General features: G+C 39.9%; 1 protein-coding gene across 2 annotated transcripts in view; it reads left to right on the top strand.

The window, feature by feature from the left end:
- The window catches only part of COX16 (cytochrome c oxidase assembly factor COX16), a 41058-nt gene extending 23380 nt beyond the window's left edge, over window positions 1-17678 (top strand). Inside the window, exons 1-4 of one of the 2 annotated variants that reach the window (XM_069596925.1) lie at window positions 2830-3798; window positions 9558-9629; window positions 14081-14143; window positions 17298-17678. In XM_069596925.1, coding sequence (XP_069453026.1) covers window positions 3730-3798; window positions 9558-9629; window positions 14081-14143; window positions 17298-17417 — 324 coding nt within the window. In that variant the 5' untranslated portion in view covers window positions 2830-3729 and the 3' untranslated portion in view covers window positions 17418-17678. Of the gene's footprint in view, window positions 1-2829; window positions 3799-9557; window positions 9630-14080; window positions 14144-17297 lie in introns of those variants that run through there. The other variant, XM_069596924.1, reaches the window with a different exon arrangement.
- The last annotated feature ends 6377 nt before the right edge of the window (window positions 17679-24055 follow it).

The following is a 24055-nucleotide window of genomic DNA, read 5'->3' on the forward strand; positions in this document are numbered from 1 at the left end:
AATTTAAACAGCCCACAGGTTATTTCAAGATTGTCTCATCAGCTACAGGCAGTTCAAAACTGAACCCTTTAGCTTTTTTCCAAGTTCTCATTTCTCATGAACAGAGGAGAGAAATGGGCCTTGGGATTTGGGAGTGGAGCCAGACGCACTGGATGTTAAGAGGTAGGAATGCTCCTTTTCTACCCAAATCAATTTTTGGCAAGAGACCCCCGCCCCCCTCGCCCCCGGCTCCCACATACACAAAAGGGTACAGTGTCACAAGACCATGAGACATGTCAGTGAAATGAAATCCATTCCCTCCTTGAGGTCTGTGATCTGACACAGATCTGAGATAATCCTTAGAGATCTAATCTAGTTATTTAATGTTCAGGAAGATAATGAAATGGAGCCCCAGGAGGGTAAGGCTAATCCTGGGATCACAGACTGGACTCCCTACACACCTGGTACTTACAGACATCACTTACCCACAGATCCACTCTCCCTCACCCAGGCTTTGTACTCAGGGGACAAACATCAATGTGTCCTAACATTAATGTGTCCCTAGCTTGTCTGTTTGTGTTGAGTCATAGATAACATTGTACATATGGCCACTCCCCTTCTCCTTGTTCACACACATCCATCTGTTCATTCAATAAGCATTCTTAGTGGGTGTTCACCTTGCATTGTTACAAATGCCAAAAACACTGTTTTTAACATTTGTTACAAATGTGAACTCTCAGAGGCTTGTTTCCTCACCTATGCTCACAGAGACATGCAGAGTTTATCACACTTGGGAAAAAATAATGGTTCCCACTCACCCTTAAAACTGAAAGTAAACAGAAGGACTGTCTTTACCTGGTGGTCAGAGTAACTGGATTTCAGTCCAGAATCTTCCACTAACCAGCTCTGTGACCTTGGGCATGTCCCCTTTCTTCTCTGGCCTCATTTATCCTTTTTGTAAAAGGAGGATCTCAGTCAAACATGGGTGATCTTAAGCTTTTTTCTCAGTTTTACACTCTCTAACTCTGCATGGCCTCGTGCATAGTTGCTTCAGTCGTGTCTGACTCTTTGGGACCCACCAGGCTCCTCTGTCCATGGGATTCTCAAGGCAAGAATACTGGAGTGGGTTGCCATGCCCTCCTCCAGGGGATCTTCCTGACCTAGGGATAGAACCCGGGACTCCCACACTGCAGGCAGATTATTTACTGTCTGAGCCACCAGGGAACCAAGTCCCTGCTGACCTCTATAGGTCACCTAGAAAAGTCTCACTGGTCAAGTGCAGTTTGAGGTGATAATAGGTGAGGCTTTCCCTGACTCATCAATGCAAACAGCACACGTGAGGGGCTGTTTCCCAAGCTAGACGGTTCATGTGTGCCTATTAGTATGCCAGCTTCTTTAAGGCAGGGAGCATATATTTTCATCTCTGTGTTTTTCGAGCCTTCTAATGACTCCCCAAAAGGTGTACTGGATGGTTGTGGAATGAGTGGAAACTAGACATTCATAAACAACTGATGACTGCACAATATCTGGCAGTAAAAGCACGAGTATTAAAGATTCACAGATAGCAAGACACAACACCAATTAGCATTCAACCTGAATTTTCATGGCACTTTTAATCCTCATTTTTATTAAGCTACCCATCACTCAGTTCAGTTCAGTTCAGTCGCTCAGTTGTGTCTGACTCTTTGCGACTCCATGAATCGCAGCATGCCAGGCCTCCCTGTCCATCACCAACTCCTGGAGTTCACCCAAACTCACATGCATCGAGTCGGTGATGCCATCCAGCCATCTCATCCTCTGTCGTCCCCCTCTCCTCCTGCCCCCAACCCCTCCCAGCATCAGGGTCTTTTCCAGTGAATCAACTCTTTGCATCAGGTGGCCAAAGTATTGGAGTTTCTGCCTCAGCATCAGTCCTTCCAAAAAACAGCCAGGACTGGTCTCCTTTAGGATGGACTGGTTGGATCTCCTCAGTCCAAGGGACTCTCAAGAGTCTTCTCCAACACCACAATTCAAAAGCATCAATTCTTCGGCGCTCAGCTTTCTTCACAGTCCAACTCTCACATCCATACATGACCATTGGAAAAACCATAGCCTTGACTAGATGGACCTTTGTTGGCAAAGTAATGTCTCTGCTGTTGAATATGCTATCTAGGTTGGTCATAACTTTCCTTCCAAGGAGTAAGCGTCTTTTAATTTCATGGCTGCAATCCCCTCTGCAGTGATTTTGGAGCCCCCCCCCCCCAGCCTCCAAAATAAAGTCTGACACTGTTTCCACTGTTTCTCCATCTATTTGCCATGAAGGGTTAGGACCAAATGCCATGATCTTCGTTTTCTGAATGTTGAGCTTTAAGCCAACTTTTTCACTCTCCTCTTTCACTTTCATGAAGAGGGTTTTTAGTTCCTCTTCAGTTTCTGCCATAAGGGTGATGTCATCTGCATATCTGAGGTTATTGATATTTCTCCTGGCAATCTTGATTCCAGCATGTGCTTCTTCCAGCCCAGCATTTCTCATGATGTACTCTGCATATAAGTTAAATAAGCAGGGTGACAATACCCATCACTGCAGCCATGTAATTAAAAGACACTTGCTCCTTGGAAGAAAAGCTATGACAAACCTAGGCAGTGGATTAAAAAGTAGAGACATTACTCTGCTGACAAAAGTCCATATAGTCAAAGCAATGGTTTTCCAGTAGTCATGTACAGATGTGAGAGTTGGACTAGAAAAAAGGCTGAGTGCCAAAGAACAGATGCTTTCAAACTGCAGTGTTGGAGAAGACTCTTGAGAGTCCCTTGGACTGCAAGGAGATCAAACCAGTCAATCCTAAAGGAAATCAGTCCTGAATATTCATTGGAAGGACTGATGATGAAGCTGAAACTCCCAATACTTTGGCCACCTGATATGAAGAACTGACTCACTGGAAAAAGACCCTGATGCTGGGAAAGATTGAAGGCAGGAGGAGAAGGGGATGACAGAGGATGGGATGGTTGGACAGCATCACCGACTCAATGGACATGACTTTGAGCAAGCTCCAGGAGATGATGAAGGACAGGGAAGACTGGCGTGCTGCAGTTCATGGGGTTGCAAAATCGGGATATGACTGAGAAAATGAACAACTCCGCAAATTACTGCAGAGGTTAGAGTACTGGCTTTAAAGTAGGTTTTTTAAACCCACTTTTATTGAGCTGATTTTATGTGCCAGGAAGTGTTCTAAGAAGAGACCCAGAACATGGGAGATAAATACAGGTTCCACATCCTTTGACAATTAGTACAAACATGACTGGGCTTCCCTGGTGGCTCAAGCGGTAAAGAATCTGCCTGCAACTGTAGGAGACCTGGGTTCATCCCTGGGTTGGGAAGATCCCCTGAAGAAGGGCATGGCAACCCACTCCAGTATTCTTGCATGGAGAATCCCCATGGACAGAACCTGTCTAGCTACAGTCCATGACGTCCAAAGAGTCGGACACGACTGAGCCTGAGCGACAAAGCACGGACACACAACCAGTCTCAAGTCCCAAGGGGACACCAGCTTGCCGGAACTAAATTGCTCGCACTCGAATTTCCGGGGGGAAGCTAGAGTGTGTTACTACGGATCTATTGCTTTTGCCTGCCGGAGGTCGATCTTAGAAAGAACCGGCACTGGAAGGCCAAGGAAAAGAGGTGAGTCAAGGACGTCTTCGTAGCGGAGCTACTGAGATTCGGAAGGACACGCTGAGCTTGTTTGGCGTCTAAACGACTCGGACAGTTCAGTCATGTTCGCCTACGCGGTGAGGCGCGCCCTGCGCAAGAATAAGACCCTTCGCTACGGAGTTCCCATGTTGGTGAGCGCAGCGGAGCGTAAAGTGTGTGCTGGAGGCGGGTGGGGAGGAGGGATTCCGAGAGGGTGGGACCTCAAGATTGGCTGGGACGTGAGTGCGGTGAACCTGTAGTGTGTGAGGCGAGGAACCGCAGCCTGTGCTAGACTGTGGCTGGCCTTTAGGCAGTCCTAGTTTCCTAGTCACTCCCCGCGTTGGTAGTTCGATCTCAGGTCCTTGTCTTACCTTTGGTAGTTAACCTGGATGTGCTTCTGAACCAGTTTTTAACCCGAACCAGGCCTTAGCTAGAGCCTGGATGATTACTAAACTCTCATTCCCCGACCCCAACCTCCCGTCTGCCACGCTACAGCTTGAATATAACTCTGATCATTGAAACTAGTTATATTCACTTAATTTAACTACAGTTTTGGGCATCCTCAGGTTTCATTTCACTAGTGTGAATTGGCTTAATTCTTCCAGGGTTGTTATGAGTTAAAAAAAAAAAAAAAACCTTGTGAGTTAAATGTAGCACAGAGTAGCAGCCCTGCAAAGATAGTCGCTGCATTATGGTTGATATTTTTAAAGCACCTTGCAAGTAGTTTTGGCGTTTCTTTGTTTGTATCCACTCCTACATGGAGTTCTCAGAAGATCCTGTTCGTCTTGAAGATTCAAGTTAATGCTTAATACTTAACACCAACCGGAGTTGGAATCCAGTGAAACCACACTTTCTTTTCTGTTTGACCTTGGCAACGTAGTTTGTTTCAACAAGCCTTGATGTCATAGTAAATGAAATAATTTAAATAAAGCAGGTGAACAGTTTTTAAATAGTTTATTGCTTTTATGAGAATTTGGTACAGGAAAAGTTACCAGATTTTGCATTTAACCAGGACTAAAGGAAAGTAGCGACCTTAGAAAAGTAATGTGTTTTTTTAGTTCTTTTTTGATGAATGTGGATTTCTTTTTAATCTTTAAAAACTCCTTTTTATCTTTTTAAACGTTTAAACAAAATCATTTATAAGACAACGCAGAATTATATTTGCATAGCCAACAGGGACTGTGTAAAAACTATCCTCCTTGTGGATTCCCCTTCCACAAAATAGAGGTCCATTCAGAAACGTGATTGTCAGTGCAAGTTGAGGTCACCTGCATGTCCCACTGGAAGATAGTTTAGTTTTGTTTGTTATCTTTCAAAGTTGTCAAAGCTAAGCTCTTAAAACCACTAGTATTAAAGTATAAAAGTACCTTCTAGGGATTCCCTCATTTGTTTTATAAGACAAGACTACCACAGTAGACTTCTTCCTAAGTGTATTTTTCTATACTGGTCTATACTGTGTCTATACTGAATCTGTACTACACTGGACCTAGGTCTATACTGTTTCAAAATGTGGGTCCTCTGTTGGCTATATGGACCTTTGTCCACAAAGTGATCTCTTTGCTTTTTAGTACATTGTCTATGTTTGTCGTAGCTTTTCTACCAAGGAGCAAGCATTTTTTAATTTCAGGGCTGCAGTTACCATCGACAGTGATTTTTGGAGCCCATGAAAAAGTCTGTCACTGTTTCCATTGTTTCCCCATCTATTTGCCATTAAAGGATGGGACCAAATGCCATGATCTTCGTTTTTTGAACGATGTGTTTTGAGCCAGTTTATTCACTCTCCGTTTTCACCTTCATCAAGAGGCTCTTTAGTTCTTCTTCGCTTTCTGCTATAAGAGTGGTGTCAACTGCATATCTGAGGTTATTGATATTGGAATAACCTTGATGGAAAAGTCTCATTGGAATATCTTGATTCCAGCTTGTGCTTCTTCCAGCCGGGCATTTTGCGTGATGTACTCTGCATATAAGTTGAAAAAGCAGGGTGACAGTATACAGCCTTGACATACTCATTTCCCAATTTGGAACCAGTTCTGGAACCATGTCCAGTTCTAATTGTTGCTTCTTGATCTGCATACAGATTTCTCAGGGGGCAGGTAAGGTGGTTTGGTATTCCCATCTCTTAAAAAGAATTTTCCACAGTTTGTTGTGATCCACACAAAGGGTCCTAGACAAGTAACTAATTCTGTAGGGGAAAATGTTGAACTCAGTTCTCTAAACCCAACAGTACTAGAAAGAGCTCAGATGATGCATGGTCTTCATCATATATCAGTTGGATATTCCATATTTACTATATTACTATAGCATACTACTATACTTAAAGTTGAAATTATTTTCTCTCTTTGTTGTCATTGTTCATTTGCTCAGTCGTGTCTGACTCTTTGTAACCCCATGAACTGCAGCATGCCAGGCTTCCCTGTCCTTCTCCATCTCTTGGAGCTTATTCAAATTCATGTCCATTGAGTCACTGATGCCATCCAACTGTCTTATCTTCTGTCACTCCCTTTTTCTGCCTTCAGTCTTTCCCAGCAGCAGGGTTTTTTTCCAATGAGTTGGCCCTTCACATTGGGTGGCCACAGTATTGGAAATTCAGCTTCAGCATCAGTCCTTCCAATGAATATTTCAGGGTTGATTTCTTTTAAGATTGACTGGTTTGGTCTCCTTGCTGGACAAGGGACTCTCAGGGGTCTTCTCTAGCACCACAGTTTGAAAGCATTAATTCTTTAATGCTCAGCCTTCTTTATGGTCCAACTCTCACATCCATACATGACTACTGGAAAAACCATAGTTTTGACTAAGTGGACCTTTGTCAGCAAAGTGATTTCTTTGCTTCTTAATATGTTGTCTAGGTTTGTCATTGCTTTTCTCCCGAGGAGCAAGTGTCTTTTAATTTCGTGACTGCAGTCACTGTCCACAGTGATTTTGGAGCCCAAGAAAATAAAGTCTGTTACTGTTTCCATTTTCTCCCCATCTATGTGCCATGCAGTGATGGGACCGGGTGCCATTATCTTAGTTTTTTGAATGTTGAATTTTAAGCCAGCTGTTTTACTCTCTCTCTTTTTTTTTTTAATCTCTTACATAAATGTTAGTGCTTGCTTCACAAGAATATTTATTCAACAACAAACAGAAGAGGACTTAGAGTACCAGGTATAGGCTAACAGTACTCTCCTTCCCTTCTTTCCCCAACCACTTGGAAAAGAGAATGTATTTGTTGTTTCAATTTGTGCACTGCCCATTTAGTCCCCAGAATTTACCTTTCTAATCTGACCAGTCATTACTGGTTTCTGCATACTAAAATTCCGACCATTTAATGTCTGAAGATGATTTTAGTATATTCATTGTTTGGAAACTATCATCACAATCTAATTTTAAAACATTTTCATCACCCAGTTCCCTGGTGGCTCAGATGGTAAAGCATCTGCCTACAATGCGGGAGACCCGGGTTTGATCCCTGGGTCGGGAAGATCCCCTGGAGAAGGAAATGGCAACCCACTCCAGTATTCTTGCCTGGAAAATTTCATGGACAGAGGAGCCTGGTTGGCTACTGTCCATGGGGTCACAAAAAGTCGGACACGACTGAGTGACTTCACTTCACTTCAAAGGAATCACCAAACTCACTTGTAGCCACTTCCTGTTCTCCTCTACTCTTCCGTCTTAGGTAACCACTAATCATCTGTCTATAGATGTAATAGAATAGTACAATCTGTGGTCTTTTGTGAGTGACTTTGTTCACTTAGCATAATGTTTTCAAGGTTCATTCATCTAACCGGTGTCAAAGTGTCATACCCTTTTAGTGACTAGATAGTATTCCATCAGTTGGAATATTGTCCATTGATAAGCATTAGTTGTTTTTTTTTTTTTTCATTTCTTGGCTGTTATGAATAATGGTGCTATGAACATTCATGTACAGATTTTTATATGGATGTGTTTTCATTTCTCTTGGATAAATGCCTACTAGTAGAATTGCTGCATCATATGATAGCTCCATGTTTAGCATTTTGAGGAACTGTCAAACTGTTTCTCAAAAAGTGCATCATTTTACATTCCCCCCAGCAGCATATGAGGCTTCTGATTTTTCCACGTTCTTATAAACAGTTGTCAGTGTCCACAAAAATAATTAAACCCTTACAAGGAGATGTGAAGTGGTTTTGATTTGCATTTCTCTCCTGGTAGCTCAGCTGGTGAAGAATCTGCCTGCAATGCAGGAGACCCTGGTTTGATTCCTGGATTGGGAAGATCCCTGAAGAAGGGATAGCCTACCCTCTCCAATATTCTTGGGCTTCCCTGATGGCTCAGACAGTAGAAAATCTACCTGCAATGTGGGAGACCTGAGTTCGATCCCTGGTTTGGGAAGATCCCCTGGAGGAGGGCATGGCAACCCACTCCAGTATTCTTGCCTGGAGAATCCCATGGACAGAGGAGCCTGGCAGGCTATAGTCCATGGGGTTGCAAAGAGTCAGGCACAACTGAGCAACTAAGCACAGCACAATGACTAATGATACAGGACATCCTTTCTTATGATTGATTATTGGTTATCTGTATATCTTTGAGGAACTGTCTATTCAAGTTTTTTGCCCATTTTTAAGAGAATGTGTTTTTCTTTATATTGGGCAGAGGTTTCCTTAAACACCTGGATTCAGTCTTTGTCAAGGGGCTCTGTGTGCTAGGGCATTCCTTCAATACTCAGGCAGGTTACAACTCTGCCTTAAAGTTTTACTTATTTGCTCAGAGCCTCAAAGTTAGCCATTGTTGAGTGTGTAGGAAGGATCTTCTCAGAAATCTCCTGAACTTACACACAGCTATTGGCACGTGGACCATTCTGTTCATATGTATATGTAACCAAAAGTAGGATCTGGCTGCTTGCAGCTCAAAAGCCAATAAAAAAATAAAGTTAGTGGAAAGGAAATGTTGCTTTATTTTGGATGCCAGCAACATGGGTGAACTATTTCAAGTCCTAAAAGATGATGCTGTGAAGGTGCTGCACTCAGTATACCAGCAAATATGGAAAACTCAGCAGTGGCCACAAGACTGGGAAAGGTCAGTTTTCATTCCAGTCCCAAAGAAAGGCAATGCCAAAGAATGTTCAAACTGTTGCACCATTGCACTCATCTCACAGGCTAGCTAAGTAATGCTCAAAATTCTCTAAGTGAGGCTTCAACAGTACATAAACCGAGAACTAATAGCTGTTCAAGCTAGATTTAGAAAAGGCAGAGAAAGCAGAGATCAAATTGCCAACATTTGTAGGATCATTGAAAAAGCAGGAGGGTTCCAGAAAAGCATTTACTTCTGCTTTATTGACTACACCAAAGCCTTTGCCTGTGTGGATCACTACAAACTGTGGAAAATTCTTCAAGAGGTAGGAATACCAGATCACCTTACCTGCCCCCTGAGAAGTCTGTATGGAGGTCAAGAAGGAACAGTCAGAACCAGACATTGAACAGCAGATTGGTTCCAAATTGGGAAAGGAGTGCATCGACACTATATTGTCACCCTGCTTATTTCACTTATATGCAGAGTACGTTATGTGAAATGCTGGGTTGGATGAAGCACAGGCTGGAATCAAGATTGCCATTTAGTTGGTGTGCTTTTACTTTCTCATATACTAAGTGTATAGTCTTCCCTTAGTTCATAGGTCTTTTATAAGAATTAACTGATACAATGATTGTGATCTGGTATTTAAATCATAGGATCAAGTACAGGTATAAATTAGTGATTTTGGTATTTGCTAATATGCTAAAATGTTTCCCAGTTATAGTTTATACTACATTTGCTCTGAAAAAATGAATGGTAACTCACCAGGAAAAATAATCTATAGGATTTTGTATAATCTGCCATCCTTGGCATTTAGATAAGTAATATATAGATATGCTGAATTCTGCCCTTCTATTTTAATTGTTTCTCTGTTTTGTTTCAGTTGCTGATTGTTGGAGGTTCTTTTGGTCTTCGTGAGTTTTCTCAAATTCGTTATGATGCTGTGAAGATTAAAGTAAGAACTCATTGGAGTTTGACATGTATATTTGTATATTTTGGTTTATGAGACATGGATACTTAAAATACTAAGCTGTCTGAATTTTATCTCGCTTTTTAAAAAAATATTTATTTATTTGGCTGCACTGAGTCGTAGTTGCAATATATGGGATCTATTTCCCTGAGCAGGGATTGAACCCAGGGCCCCTGCATTGGGAGTGTGGAGTCACTGGACCACGAGAGATGTCCTTTTGCTCTTTCATAAAACATTTCTTTAAAAGTTTTATATATATGTCTTTTAAATTTTTATGTCTGCATTCATTTTGATTGTGCTGTGTCTTCATTGCTGTGCAGGGACTTTCACTAGTTGCAGTGGGCAGGCGCTGCTCTCCAGTTGCGGTGCACGGCTTCTGTTGTTGAGGAGCACGGGTTCTAGAGCACGTGTGGCACATGGCCTTAGTTGCTCCACAGCATGTGGAATCTTCCTGGACCAAGGATTGAACCTATGTCCTCTGCTTTGGCAGGCAGATTCTTAACCACTGGACCACCAGGGAAGTCCTGTGCAATTTTTAAAGATGACTTTCCATTTAGAGTTATTACAGAATATTAGCTATATTCCCCATGATGTGCAATATATCCTTGAGCCTTTCGTACACCCAGTAGTTTATACTTTCCACCACTTTACCCCTGTATTGCCTGTCCCCTGCCCCTACTGGTAACCACTAGTTTCTTTCTGTATATGTGCATCTGCATCTTTTTTGTTGGGCTTCCCTGGTGGCTCAGATGGTAAAGCATCTGCCTGCAATGCGTGAGACCCAGTTTTGATCCCCAGATCGGGAAGATCCCCTGGAGAAGGAAATGGCAACCCACTCCCAATACTCTTGCCTGAAAAATTCCATGGACAGAGGAGCCTGGTGGGCTACAGTCCATGGGGTCGCAAAGAGTTGGACACAGCTGAGCAACTTCACTTTCTTTCACTGTTCCTTTTTGTTATATTTACTAGTTTGTTGTGTTTTTTTAGATTCCACGAATACATGGTATTTGTATGAATATGTGGAGAAAGAGACATAGATAACGGATTTATAGGGGTCTTTTTCATAGTTTGCTTTTATTGTAGGACTAGTTTGTTTGCTGTATTTGTGAGTCTGCTTCTTTTTTGTTACATTTACTAGTTTGTGTAATTACTACCAAATTCAGGTCTGTTGTTACAGAAGAATTCTGGTTAATTCATTCAGAAGTATATAGCTTTAGTTTGTGGCACACATCTGATACTTGTTTTTTTCCCAAGTACAGTTAACTCTGGAACAACAGAGGTTTAGACTGTGCTGTTCCACTGGTACCATGGACTTTTTTCAATAAATACTACAGTACTTTACAATCTGCAGCTGGCTGAATCCATGCTTGTGGAACCCACAGATATGGCAGGCCAAGTGTATATTTATTGAGGAAAATCCTTGTATAAGTGGACTCTCAAAGAACAAACTCGTGTTGTTCAAGAGTCAGCTGTATTTCATTAGCAGACCTCAGTAATGTTGGTGGGTAAGTAGAGTATTGAAAGCTTACTCAGTTTTTTCAATTAATCTTATGGTTTAAGAGAAATACCAATTCTAGCTAGTGTTAAAGACAGTATTAGAATAAATATTAAATTAAAAAGGAATATATGGTTTCTTTGAGGGAATAAACCAGTTATCAACTGAGTTTTAAAGTTTCTGTTACCATCCCAATTATTTTATTAAGGACTTTTTGCCCTTTTGCTCTAAGATGAAACTTATAGTAATCTGACTTTTGGAAATGGGATGTCATATACGTATTTGAAAAATAATTGCATCTTTGTCATGAATTTATCATGTCTTATATCCTACCAATAAAGATTCAAGAAACTGGTTCTTATAAAGCTTATAGCATAATCAAGGCTGTGCTGTGCTATACTTAGTCACCCTGTCATGTCTGACTCTTTGCGACCCCATGGACTGCAGCCCACCAGGCTCCTCTGTCCATTGGGATTCTCTCAGCAAGAATACTGGAGTGGGTAGGCTATCCTTTCTCCAGGGGAACTTTTGACCCAGGGATCAAACTGGGGTCTTCTGCGTTGCAGGCGGATTCTTTACCAGCTGAGCTACCCAGAAAGCCCCATAAGCAAGGTTGGGAGACTTCTAATATAAAAATGTATCCAAACATACAATATAACAATGCCTAGTGAAATGCTAGATTAGAATTTTACATAACACATTGCTAGAACTTCAAGGAGAGATATATGGTTGAGATTTGGGAAAGGGATGCCAGAGGTCTGCTAGAGGTATCAACCTTTGAATTAAGGCTTCAAGAATGATAAGAGTTAAATGATAGCTATGATGAAAATGATTAGTATTATATAACATAGAGGGACTATTGGGCATATGGTCAGATTTCAGTTTAGAACTCTCTGGCAAGAGTACAGGATGGATGGAGATTAGGGGAGCAAGATAGGAGGGAAGAGAGTGTTTCAGCTGGAGATAGAGAGACCTGTTAAGATACTTTGGCAGTAATATAGATGAACAGTACTGGAATCTGAAGTAAAACATTGGCAATGACAATAGAAATGAATGGATTCTAAAAGAATTTGTAGCAGCAAGTTGATAGTGATATATACAGTATTAAAATCTAAATAAATATGGGATGACTTGAGGCTTTGGTTTTAAGGACTGGGTAAAGTTTCACAGCAAGGGAGAATGAGGGAGATTGCAATAACAGAAGAGGTCTAGAGGATGGGGTCAGAGTAAAGGGAACAAAGTTGAGAGAAATGAGGTTGATTGAGAGGATGAGATTGGTCAAGGTCTGTGGAAGGAGGCTGAGAAGACAAAGATTAGCTGAGCAGGATCAGAGGACAAGACCTACTGAGAGTGGGAGGTCCAGGTTGGTTGATACTGAGAAGTCAGACTCTGGTGAAGTTGAGAGTCAGTGTTTGGGTAAGGTTGAGTTCAAACAAGGTTGAGAGGGTAAGGTGGACTAACTTTGAGAGGAATTGAGAAGATTGGTTGAGGTTGACAGGAATTACAAGGGTTGAGAGGCTGAGATTAAGGGAGAGTCAAGAGGGAAAATTCTTAAAGAGATGGGACTACCAGACCACCTTACCTGCCTCCTGAAAAACCTGTGTGCAGCTCAAGAAGCATCAGTTAGAACTGACATGAAACAATGGACTGGTTCAAAATTGGGAAAGGAGTAGATCAAAACTGTATGTTGTCACCCTGCTTGTTTAACTTAAATGCAGAGTATATCATGTGAAATCCTTGGCTGGATGAAGTACAAGCTGAAATCAAGATTGCCGGGAGAAATATTGATAACCTCAGATATGCAGATGATACCACCCTAATAGCAGAAAGTGAAGAGGAACTAAAGACCTTGGTGAAGGTGAAAGACCTTGCTTAAAACTCAACATTCAAAAAACTAAGACCATGGCATCTGGTCCCATCACTTCATGGCAAGTAGATGGGGAAAAAAATGGAAGCAGTGGCAGATTTTATTTTCTTGGGCTCCAAAATCACTGCAGATGGTGACTGCAGCAATGAAATTAAAAGATGCTTACTGTTTGGAAGAAAAACTATAACAAACCTGGATAGCATATTAAAATGGAGAAGCATTACTTTGCCAACAAAGGTCCATATAGTCAAAGCTGTGGTTCATCCAATAGTCATGTACAGATGTGAGAGTTGGATCATAAAAAAGCTGAGCTGTTAAGAATAGATGCTTTTTAACTGTGGTGCTGGGGAAGACTCTTGAGAGTCCCTTGGACAGCAAGGAGATCAAACCAGTCAGTCATAAAGGATATTAACTTTGAATATTCATGGAAGGACTGATGCTGAAAACAAAGCTCCAGTAGTTTGGCCACCTTACATGAAGAGCTGACTCATTGGAAAAGACCCTGATGGTGGGAAAGATTGAAGGCAGGAGGAGAAGGGGGCAACAGTGGATGAGGTGGTTGGATGGCATCACTGAATCAATGGACATCAGTTTGAGCAAACTGCAGGAGATAGTGAAGGACAAGGAAACCTGGCGTGCTGTAGTCCATGGGGTTGCAAAGAGTCAGACATGACTTAGTGACTGAACAACAGCAACTGGAGGCAGAGGGCCAAGCTTCAAAGCCAAGTTGTGCCTCTTTGACAAGTCATTCAAACTCCCTGTGTTCCATTATCCTTGCGTTGATCAAATAATAATACTTAGGTCATATACTTTTTTGTGAGTTATAGGAAATAATAAATGTCAAAATATGTGGCATATAGCAGGTGCTTGGTAAATTTTTGGCTGCTATTAGTTGTAGTAGTGGTTATAGTACTATTGAGATATTAGTTGTCATACAATTTGATAGATTGTGGGGATTTTCCCACATTTTTGTAATCTGCCATGCCATCTGAGCCATGCTTATATTAACTTTCTAAATTGCAAATGGAATCTAACAAACTTAAGTAACTTATGGCTGCTTTTATTTTTCTACAGATTGATCCTGAGTTAGAAAAAAAGCTGAAAATGAATAAAGTGTCATTGGAATCGGAATACGAGGTATAGTGTGCTAATGTAGCAACATTCCTAGTCTGTGACTGGTTCTATCTGCCTTAAGGTAAATTCAAATTATTACCAGTACAGAAAAAAAATTACCTTAAATATACATTATTGGAACAACTATGTGGTTGTTTGAGAAGGCAATAAACATGGATCTATTTTTCATATATTATGAATAAATTCTGGATGGATCAAGAATTTAAAAATAAAAAAACCCAAAAGGCTAAAAATGAAATTTCTTTTTTGTGTTCTTGAGTCAGAAAAGCCTATTTAAATGCGATGAGAAATAGAGATGCTTTAAAAGTAAATATTCAAAGGTACCACCTAAAAAAAAATGTGTAATATAAAGTCAGTAGGTAGATGAGAAATCCTAAAAATATTGTTTATCCTTATCATGATGAATGGATTAATTTAAATATAAAGAGCAAATCAGTATACAATTTCAACAACTCAGTGGGCAGTGGAAACATGGGCAAAACGTGTAATGAGTTCAGAGACAAAGAAATAAATAGCATTTTTAAAACATATAAAGAGATGCTCAACTTATAATAGGAATGTTAATTAACATTATAATGAAGTGTCATTTTTCCAGCTATCTGATTAACAAAATCAAGGAGTTAATAGCATGTTTAATTATAGGATGTTGGGAAGGAGGATATTCTCCCTCTCTTATCATATTTTCCCTTTTCTTTTTATGTGTGGTCCTTTTTTATTGAAATGTGGGCATTGGGAATAGTAAATATTGAAGAGACTTGTGAAGAGCGGTTGATTCTCATTTTAGCAGTCCAGTTATTGGCTGGTCATTTTGAGCTTGATTTTACACTCTGTAAGGGAGGATCTGTGGAAAGGCTTTGAGGTTTCTTAAATCCCCTGAACTTTGTGGGACTCCTTCTCTGAATTGTTTTCCCGAGAGGATCTTGTCAGAGCTAAAGCCTGGACCACTGGGTCGTTTGCTATTTTTGTTTTAGTTTAGTTTGAAACTGGACCACTTTTGCGTGAAGTAATTCAGTCAGCCTTGCATCCCATCTAACAGTTGTTCTTAAATTCTTTTGAGCACATATGTCTTACATTATCTGAGTGAAGGCCATTGTTCTTTCTTAAAACCTTTTTTTAACTTTGGAGCATTTCATAACTATACTTGAAGATAACTTACTCTCTTCTTGAATTAGTAGAAATTTGTTCACCTTTGTAGATTTAAACTTTTGGTAAAGCTCTAAGAGAAATTTAGAGAATCATTATTCACTATTTCCCCATTATTTTCTCTTAAACTTCTAACTTGGTACCTCTCAGTACATAAGCAGTATATGGGCTATGAAGGGTTTGTCTGGAAGTAGATGTTCCCTATAGTTCTTTTAGAAACCATAGAATGTGAGAGCTGAAGAAGTCATGCAGACCGTTTGGTCTTGTCTTTTCATTATTACTTATGAGAAAATTAGTGCCCAGATAACTCAAATCACTTGCACAGGGTTATATAGCTTATTGGTAAAAGAGTAATGTTTAGTATCCAAGTGTCAAGGTCAATTTATATCATTTCCTCTGTCACTGGATGTAAGCTGTCCTGTGTTCTCTGTTTCTTTTTCTATCTTGTTCAGTTAATTATTCCAGAATAACCAAAGCACATATATGAAAGTTACTGTCAGAGTGGTGTGAGAGGATAAAGAAATGTTTATGTTCTTCCCTTTTTTCCTGTTTTCATTCCTGTGCTCCAGAGGTACAGCTAACTAAAGATACGGTGATGCAAACTCTACGTGAAACTAGTTTTTATTGCCCCAGAAGGGCTTTGCTCACAGCTGCTATAGGGAATTGCTTTTCATTCTTAAGGCCAGGCTCATTTCTCAGGTGTGGAACAAATCTTTGTGATATCTCTCCCTTCTAGCAGACTCTGTACAGTCTCCACCTTTGGTCTCTTCCTTTCATTTACTGCCAGTACCTGTGCTAATCATTACTCTTCCGGATCAGTGCTGAGGTGGAATTTCGTTTTCTCAGCTTCTTCCCTTTGTGCTCTCAGAAATAAAACATGTAAATTATTCAAGAAATATAAGTCAGAATGACTTGGAACAAAGAGGAACCACCTCACATAGATCAGAATGGCGATCATTAAAAAATAATCTACAGATAAATGCCGAATCTGGTTTAGAGAAAAGATAACCCTCCTGCACTGTTGGTGGGATTGTAAATTGGTGCAGCTACTATGGAAAACAATATGGAGGTTCTTCAAAAAACTAAAAATAGAGTTCCCATATGATTCAGCAATCCCACTCCTGAATATATATCTGGAGAAAACTATAATTCAGGAAAATATATGTACCCCTATGTTCATAGTTGTACTAGTCACAATAGGCAAGACATGGAAATAACTTAAATGACTATTGACAAATGAATGGGTAAAGACAATGTGGTACATATGTACAATGAAATACTGCTCAGCCATAAAAAAAGAATGACACTATTTGCAGCAACATGGATGGATCTGGAGATCATCATACTATGGGAAGTAAGTCAGAAAGAGAAAGACAGATGCCATATGGTATCACCTATATGTGGAATCTAACATATGACACAAATGAACATATTGACAAAATAGAAACACACTCTGATATAGAGAACAGACTTTTGGCTTGCCAAGGTGGGGGCAGGTGGGGGATGGAAGGATTGAGAATTCGAGATTAGCAGATACAAAGTATTATATACAGACTGTGTAAACAACAAGATCCTACTGTATATGCACAGGAACGTATATTCCATATTCTGTGATAATCCATCATGGAAAAGAATATGTGTGTGTATGTATACATATATATGTATAACTGCAGAACTTTTGCCATAGCAAAAATTAACACAACATTGTAAATCAACCGTAATTCAACAAAATAAAAAATTTTTAAAAAACATGTAGATTCTGTTCCTTTTTTAATAGTTTTATTCTGATGAGGGGAAAGATAGGCAGTAATTTCAATAGCAAGAAAAATTCCAGATCCTATAAAGAAATACAATATTTCTTTAATTATTAAGCTTGACATGCAGTTGATTTGTTTACTAGAATTATAAGTGGGGGTCTATTGAATTCTTTCTACTCATTTATTCAGTTAGGTCCTAGCCAAACTCACAGGGCTCCTATACTAATATTTATGCTCTAATTTTTGTGGCTCTGTAGAAAATAAAGGATTCCACCTTTGATGACTGGAAAAATGTTCGAGGACCCAGGCCTTGGGAAGATCCTGATCTCCTCCAAGGACGAAATCCAGAAATCCTTAAGACTAATAAGACAACTTGACCATGTTGATTCTGTTTTTACTTTTTAAATTTTAAATAAAAATGTTATCAACTGGAATTCCAACCATATACTCCTATCCAATGGAGAGAAAATTCCAGACCTGCAAAAGCCTAGATACGAGTAATTTGATGACAAGTACTCTTGATAAAAAGTCAAGTACAGGTTTGTATAAGGCCCAACTCTTCCATATGCAAATGAAAGTAACAATGTTGACCATATATATTTTACTGCTCAATAAACATGTGAATATTGCTACTTAAAGAGTGTCCTTTATTCTACTCCCAACATGCATGCATGCTAAGTCGCTTCAGTCATGTCTGACTCTTTGCAAGCCTAAAGATGATAGCCCACCAGCATCTTCTGCCCATAGGATTCTCCAGGCAAGAATACTGGAATGGGTTGCCATGCCCTCCTCCAGAGGATCTTCCCAACTCAGGGACTGAACCCACATCTCTTAGGTCTCTGCATTGGCAGGCAAGTTCTTTACCACTAGTGCCATCTGGGAAGACTGCCCCCTCCCCGCCCCCTCCCCCCGCCCATATTTCTTTTCCACCAGCAAGTAGGATTCCTGCTTGACAATAGTTGGTCTAGATCCAAATTTTAACAGTAATGTCAAGCAGAATTTTATATTAGATCTGTGTGGAAAATGATCAATGTGGTGAGATTCTTGGTTTTAATTTTAATACCTCACATGACATGCTTATCAGTCTCTGAGGCATCACCTGATGATTGTATTGATACCATTAAAATGTGTTAAGAAACATATATTGTCCCAAGTTAAAGGAAAAATAATGAGGTCTTAACTTCCACCTAATATACAAAAAAAAATTGAAAAACTGAAAATTGATGTTCTTCGATCCATGAGAACGGAGGTACAGGATAAAACCATCATCTGAAAACTTGAGATACAGACAAATATAGAGAATCTCTAGTTTTCCTGGAGGAGAAACCACCTGGAAACCCCTGCTGGGCCCAGCATCATAAAAATACCTAAAGGGAAATTGACTAATTACTAGAGACTGAGCATGGACTAACTTGAGAGTTAAAAACTCCTGGAGATCAGGACAGGAACAAACTTTGACTTCCAGAAGCCCCACCAGATTTTTACAGTGAATGTTGGAGAAAAATCTTGTTCTTCTAACAAGGGGAGGGAAAGTAACCATTTTGAAATATGCCCCCCAAATTCTCTTAACAAAATCCTGGTGTCAAAGGGAACTAACTCTTGGTAGAGCCTAATTACACCGGATTTTACCAGAGCAGAACCAACTGGCGTAAGAGAAATACCCAACTCTAGCCCCTACCAGCCTTTCTTTCTCACCTAAATGGGGGGAGAGGAGCAGGGAGTAAGACTGAGAAGCAGTTGTGAAGGTTACATACCAGGATCTCATGATTGGTAATAGACTAAGACCTAATCAAAAGACTAGACTGTTGCCATCCCACATTACTGCCACATCATCCGAGGGCTACTCAATGGACTTTGTTTTACCCAGTCCAACTGGATATCATGACCAACTTTGAACAGCAACAACAAAAACTACACAGCATACTAAACGACAAAAGGCACAGTTCTAAAAGACAAACCAAGCATGAAATTCAGATACATATATGGCAAGGATTGGAGAATTTAAAATGACTATGGTTAGTATGTTTAGAGTGCTAATGAAAAAAGTATACAACATGCAGTTGGATAATAAGCAGAGAGATGAACGTTCTAGGAAATCAAAAGGAAATTCTAGAAATCAAAAATGCTATTAAATGAATGCTTAGATGGAGTCATCAATAGAGTAGACAGGATTGAGGAGGGAAGGAGTGAAAAGGAGGGTTAGGATCCATATACCATATTAACACTAATCTGGACAAAGCTGGAGTAGCTACATAATTCAGGCAAGTAGACTTTAAAGCAAGGAAAATTATCAGGGATGAATCAGGGAGCACTACATAGTAATAAATGAGTCAGTTCTCCAAAAAGAACAATCTTTAATGTGTTTGTACCTAATGACAAAGCAACAAAATACATGGAGGAAAAACTGACAGAACTGCAAAGAGTAATAGATGAATTCCACTATTTTTGTTGGGGACTTCAACTGCCTTCTGTCAGAAATGGACACGTCCAGCAGTCAGGAAATCAGTAAGAACCTACGTAAGCTCAACAGTACCATCAATCAACTGGTCTAATTGAAATCTCTAGAATACTTCTTCCAACAACAGTGGAATACATTCTTCTCAAACACACATGACATTTATCAAGACAACATTCTTGGTCACAAACCGCATGTTAAAAAATTTAAAAGAAGTTATACAAAGCATGCTCTTAAACCACAGTGAAATTAAGTTAGAAATCAGTAACAGAAAGCTACTTGGAAAATCAAATACTTGGAGATGAATTAATACACCTCTGAGAGAGTCAATTCCTAGGTAGGTTGATAAGTCCGGGGTTCCCAAGGAGGAGAAAGCAGTCCAGAGTCCTCGAGAAGGAAAAAGGGATATGGGGCTCTCAAAGAGAAAAGGACATTCTTTTCTATGTTGCTTTGTCTTAGTCAGTATAACAGTGTATCCTGAGGATGTGTTTCTCCTTAGCAAGAACCTTCTGACTTATCCTGTCATCTTAAAGTGTATTTTATGGGAGTGGGTCTGGTAAGATCTTTCTATTCATTCTAATCTTGTTAATTTAAGATGTATGTTGTGGGAGTGGGTCTGAAAAAAGTATATAAGGCCTTGATAAGACTAGCTAGGGGGCCATTCTCTGTCCCCCTTCTGATGTCTATATCAGAAGATTTCTCTGTCCCTTTTCTTACTTTAATAAAACTCTGCTACACAGAAGTTCTTGAGTGATCAAGCCTGGTCCCTGGACCCGAAGCTAAATCTTCAGAGATCACAAAACTGACATTGTTCACCATGAGCTATCACTTCTAAATAACACATGTCACAGAAGTCTAAAGAGAAACTTAAAATATTTTGAAGTAAACGAAGCTGAAATACAACTTAACCAAAATTAGTTGGGTATAGCAAAAGCAGAGTTTTGAAGGAAATTAGTATCATTGAATGTGTGTATTAAAAAATCTATTAATCTAATGAAAAAGAGCAAATTAAATTCAAAGCAAGCAGAAGAAAAGAAATAATAAATTAGAGCAGAAATCTATTGATAAAACCAACAAAACCAATAGCTGGTTCTTTAGAAAGATCAATACAATTGATAAACCTCTAGCCAAACAGAAAAAAAAAAAAGAAGACACAAATTACTAGAAATGAAAAAATAGGCCATCAGTTTTGGCCCTATAGACATTAAAGAATAATGAATATTATGAACAACTTTATGCCCCCAAATTTGATCATCTAGATGAATCAATTACATTTCCTTTCAATTCCTTGACATTTCATTGCCTTGAAAGACTCAATCTGCTAAAACACAAGAAGAAATAGGTATTCTGAATAAGGCCACGTCTTTTAAACAAATTGAATCAATCATTAATGTTCTACCACAGAAGACACCAAACACAGATGAATTCAGTGGTGAATGCTACCAAATATTTAAGGGAGAACTTATACCAGTTCTCTGCAACTTCTAGGAAACAGAAGCAGAGGAAATACTTCCTAACTCATTCTTTGAGGTCTACATTATCGTAATACCAAAGGCAAAGAAAGATACAACAAGAAAGAAAAACCATAGACCAACATCCCTCATGAAGATAAATGCAAAAGTCCTCAATAAACTATTAGGAAGACAAATCCAACAATGTATAAAAACAATTATATACCACAACCAAGTGGGATTTATCCCAGGTATATCTGGACTGGTATACAAGGCTCTATACAAGGCTCAACTTTGCTCATCATTAGAGAAACACAAATCAAAACTACACCTACAACCTCACACCAGTCAGAATGGCCATCATCAAAAAGTCTACAAACAATAAATGCTGGAGAGGGTGTGGAGAAAAGGGAACCCTCTTGCACTGTTGATGGGAATGTAAACTGATACAGCCACTATGGAAGACAGTATGGAGATTCCATAAAAAACTAGGAATGAAACTACCAAGTGACCTAACAATCCCACTACTGGGCATATACCCTGTGAAAATCATAATTGAAAAAGCCATATGTACCCCAGTGTTCACTGCAGCACTATTTACAACAGCTAGGATGTGGAAGCAACCTAGATGTCCTTCAAGAGATGAATGGGAAAAGAAGCTATGATACATATATACAATGGAATATTACTCAGCCATAAAAAGAAATGCATTTGAGTCAGTGCTAATGAGGTGAATGAAACTAGAACCTATTATACAGAGTGAAGTAAGTCAGAAAAACAAATATCGTATATTAACGCATATATATGGAATCTAAAAAGATGATCCTGATCAACCTGTTTGCAGGGCAGCAGTGGAGAAACATACATACAGAACAGACTTATGGAAATGCGGGGTGGGACAAATGGAGAGAGTAGCATGGAAACATACACACTAACATATATAAAATAGAGAGCCAGTGGGAATTTGCTGTATGACTCAGGGAAATCAAACCAAGGCTCTCTGACAACCTAGAGGGCTGGGATGGGGTGAGAGGTAGGAGAGAGACTCAAGAGGGAGGGGACATATGTATACCTATGGCTGATCCATGTTGATGGATGGCAGAAATCAACAAAAACCTGTAATTATCCTTCAATTAAAAATTTAAAAAGTCACAGCATAGATAGTATTTTAATAGCATTGCTCAGCATTCTGTTAATAGCAGTTAAGCTTATGTTTCTTTGCTGTTTTTTTTTCCTGAAATCTTGTTTCGTGTAATATGTATTTTATGCTAAAATTGATTGTTGAAATAAAAGTTTAAAAGGAAGTTTTTTTAATGAAAAGATTATATCTAAATAATCTTATCTCCTCTGTAGACAGCAAAGTTCAGTGGGAAAGAATGCAAACTGATAGACCTAAATTGGAATCTTGGCTCTGTCAGTTTGTCAGATTACAAACTATGTAATCTTATACAAATTGTATAACCCCCTTGAGACTCCATTGCTTTGTCTGTGAATTGAAGTTTTGTTGTTGATGTCAGTTAACCTAAGTGAAATATGTATAGAACTCAGGCAAGGAAACATAGGTGATAAAAAGAGTGGCTACTACTATTGACTAGGAGGTTAAAAAATAGTCTTTACAGATGACGGATATTCTGTCCTAAATTACTGCTTCCAGTAATTCTCTTTTTAAAAATTTTCTCTAGTTTGTTTTCTGCCTTTTGACCCTTAAATAGTATTTAACTGGCTGGAAGCATCACCAAATGATAGAAGGCAAGTGGACAAAAGTTTTCTGAAATGGGATTTTTTATTTCCTCTAGATTGGGAGGGTGGAGACAAGACTTTGAGGACAAAAAAAGTGCTGAGAGGCATAACTGGTCTGTGGTATTTCCAACAGAAATCATCCTGGTGTGGGAAAGCCTTGGAATCACTGCCTATTACCAGTGGAGGGTGTGCTAAGACCACACAACACTGAATTTGGGGGTTCACCTCTTAATTAAGGGTGCTTCCTAGATGGCGCTAGTGGCAAAGAAGTCAGCTACCAATGCAGGAAACAGAGACACAGGTTTGATCCCCAGGTCGGGAAGACCCACGGGAAGAGAGCATGGCAACCCACTGCAGTATTCTTGACTGGAAAATGCCATGAACAGGAGAGCCTGATCTACAGTCCATAGAGTCACAGAATTGGACATGACTAAAGAGACTTAGCACCGCACACACACTCTTAAGTAAAGCCCAGCTCTGGTGAGGATGCACTCTCTACAGGGCCCCTAGCCTTCAGTTCTGGTTTGTTCTCTCTGCAGTCTCCCTTTACATATTGTGAGACCAGGAGATACCAGACTGGGTGAAATTGCCTTGGCTACTTTAGCTACTACATCCTCCTTGTGCAGAGCTGATGCCTGCAGCCCAGGAGAGCTGCATAAATTCTGGACTCCACAAAGAAGAGATCAAAGAAACTATAGAGGACAACAACTTCCACATCCCGTGCTTCTAGGAGCTGCCCATTACCGCTTTCTGAACTGGGCTTTACTCTCTCTCTTCATCTATATCCTTTTGCCTTCACACTTTGTGCTCACCTTTCTCCTACCCCTTCTCATCTTTTTTCCTTGCCACTCAGGCCTCCTCCCATTAAAAAAAAAAAAAATCAAATAAGCCTTAATGAAGCTGAAACTCCAATCCTTTGGCCACCTGATGCGAAGAACTGACTCATTTGAAAAGACCCTGATGCTGGGAAAGATTGAGGGCAGGAGCAGAAGGGGACAACAGAGGATGAGGTGGTTGGATGGCATCACTGACTCAATGGACATGAGTTTGGGTAAACTCCAGGAGTTGGTGATGGACAGGGAGGCCTGGTGTGCTGCAGACCATGGGGTTGCAAAGAGTCAGACATGACTGAGCGACTGAACTGAACTGTGTCATTGAACACTGAGAAAAGACGCACGACTTGGAGAAATTGCAGCACTTCACCAGCAAAGGTTCAGCGGTGAGGTTCATTAAGGCTTATTTGGTGATTTTTATTTCTTAATTGGAGGAGGCCTGAGTGAGCAGAATAATTGGAGTGTGACACTTCCAAACACACAGAAGAAAATCTTGACAAAATCCTTGTACAGGTGTTTACTCCTAACCAATCCTT

The sequence above is a fragment of the Ovis canadensis genome, chromosome 7 (assembly GCF_042477335.2).
Source record: "Ovis canadensis isolate MfBH-ARS-UI-01 breed Bighorn chromosome 7, ARS-UI_OviCan_v2, whole genome shotgun sequence".
Lineage (NCBI taxonomy): Eukaryota > Metazoa > Chordata > Mammalia > Artiodactyla > Bovidae > Ovis > Ovis canadensis.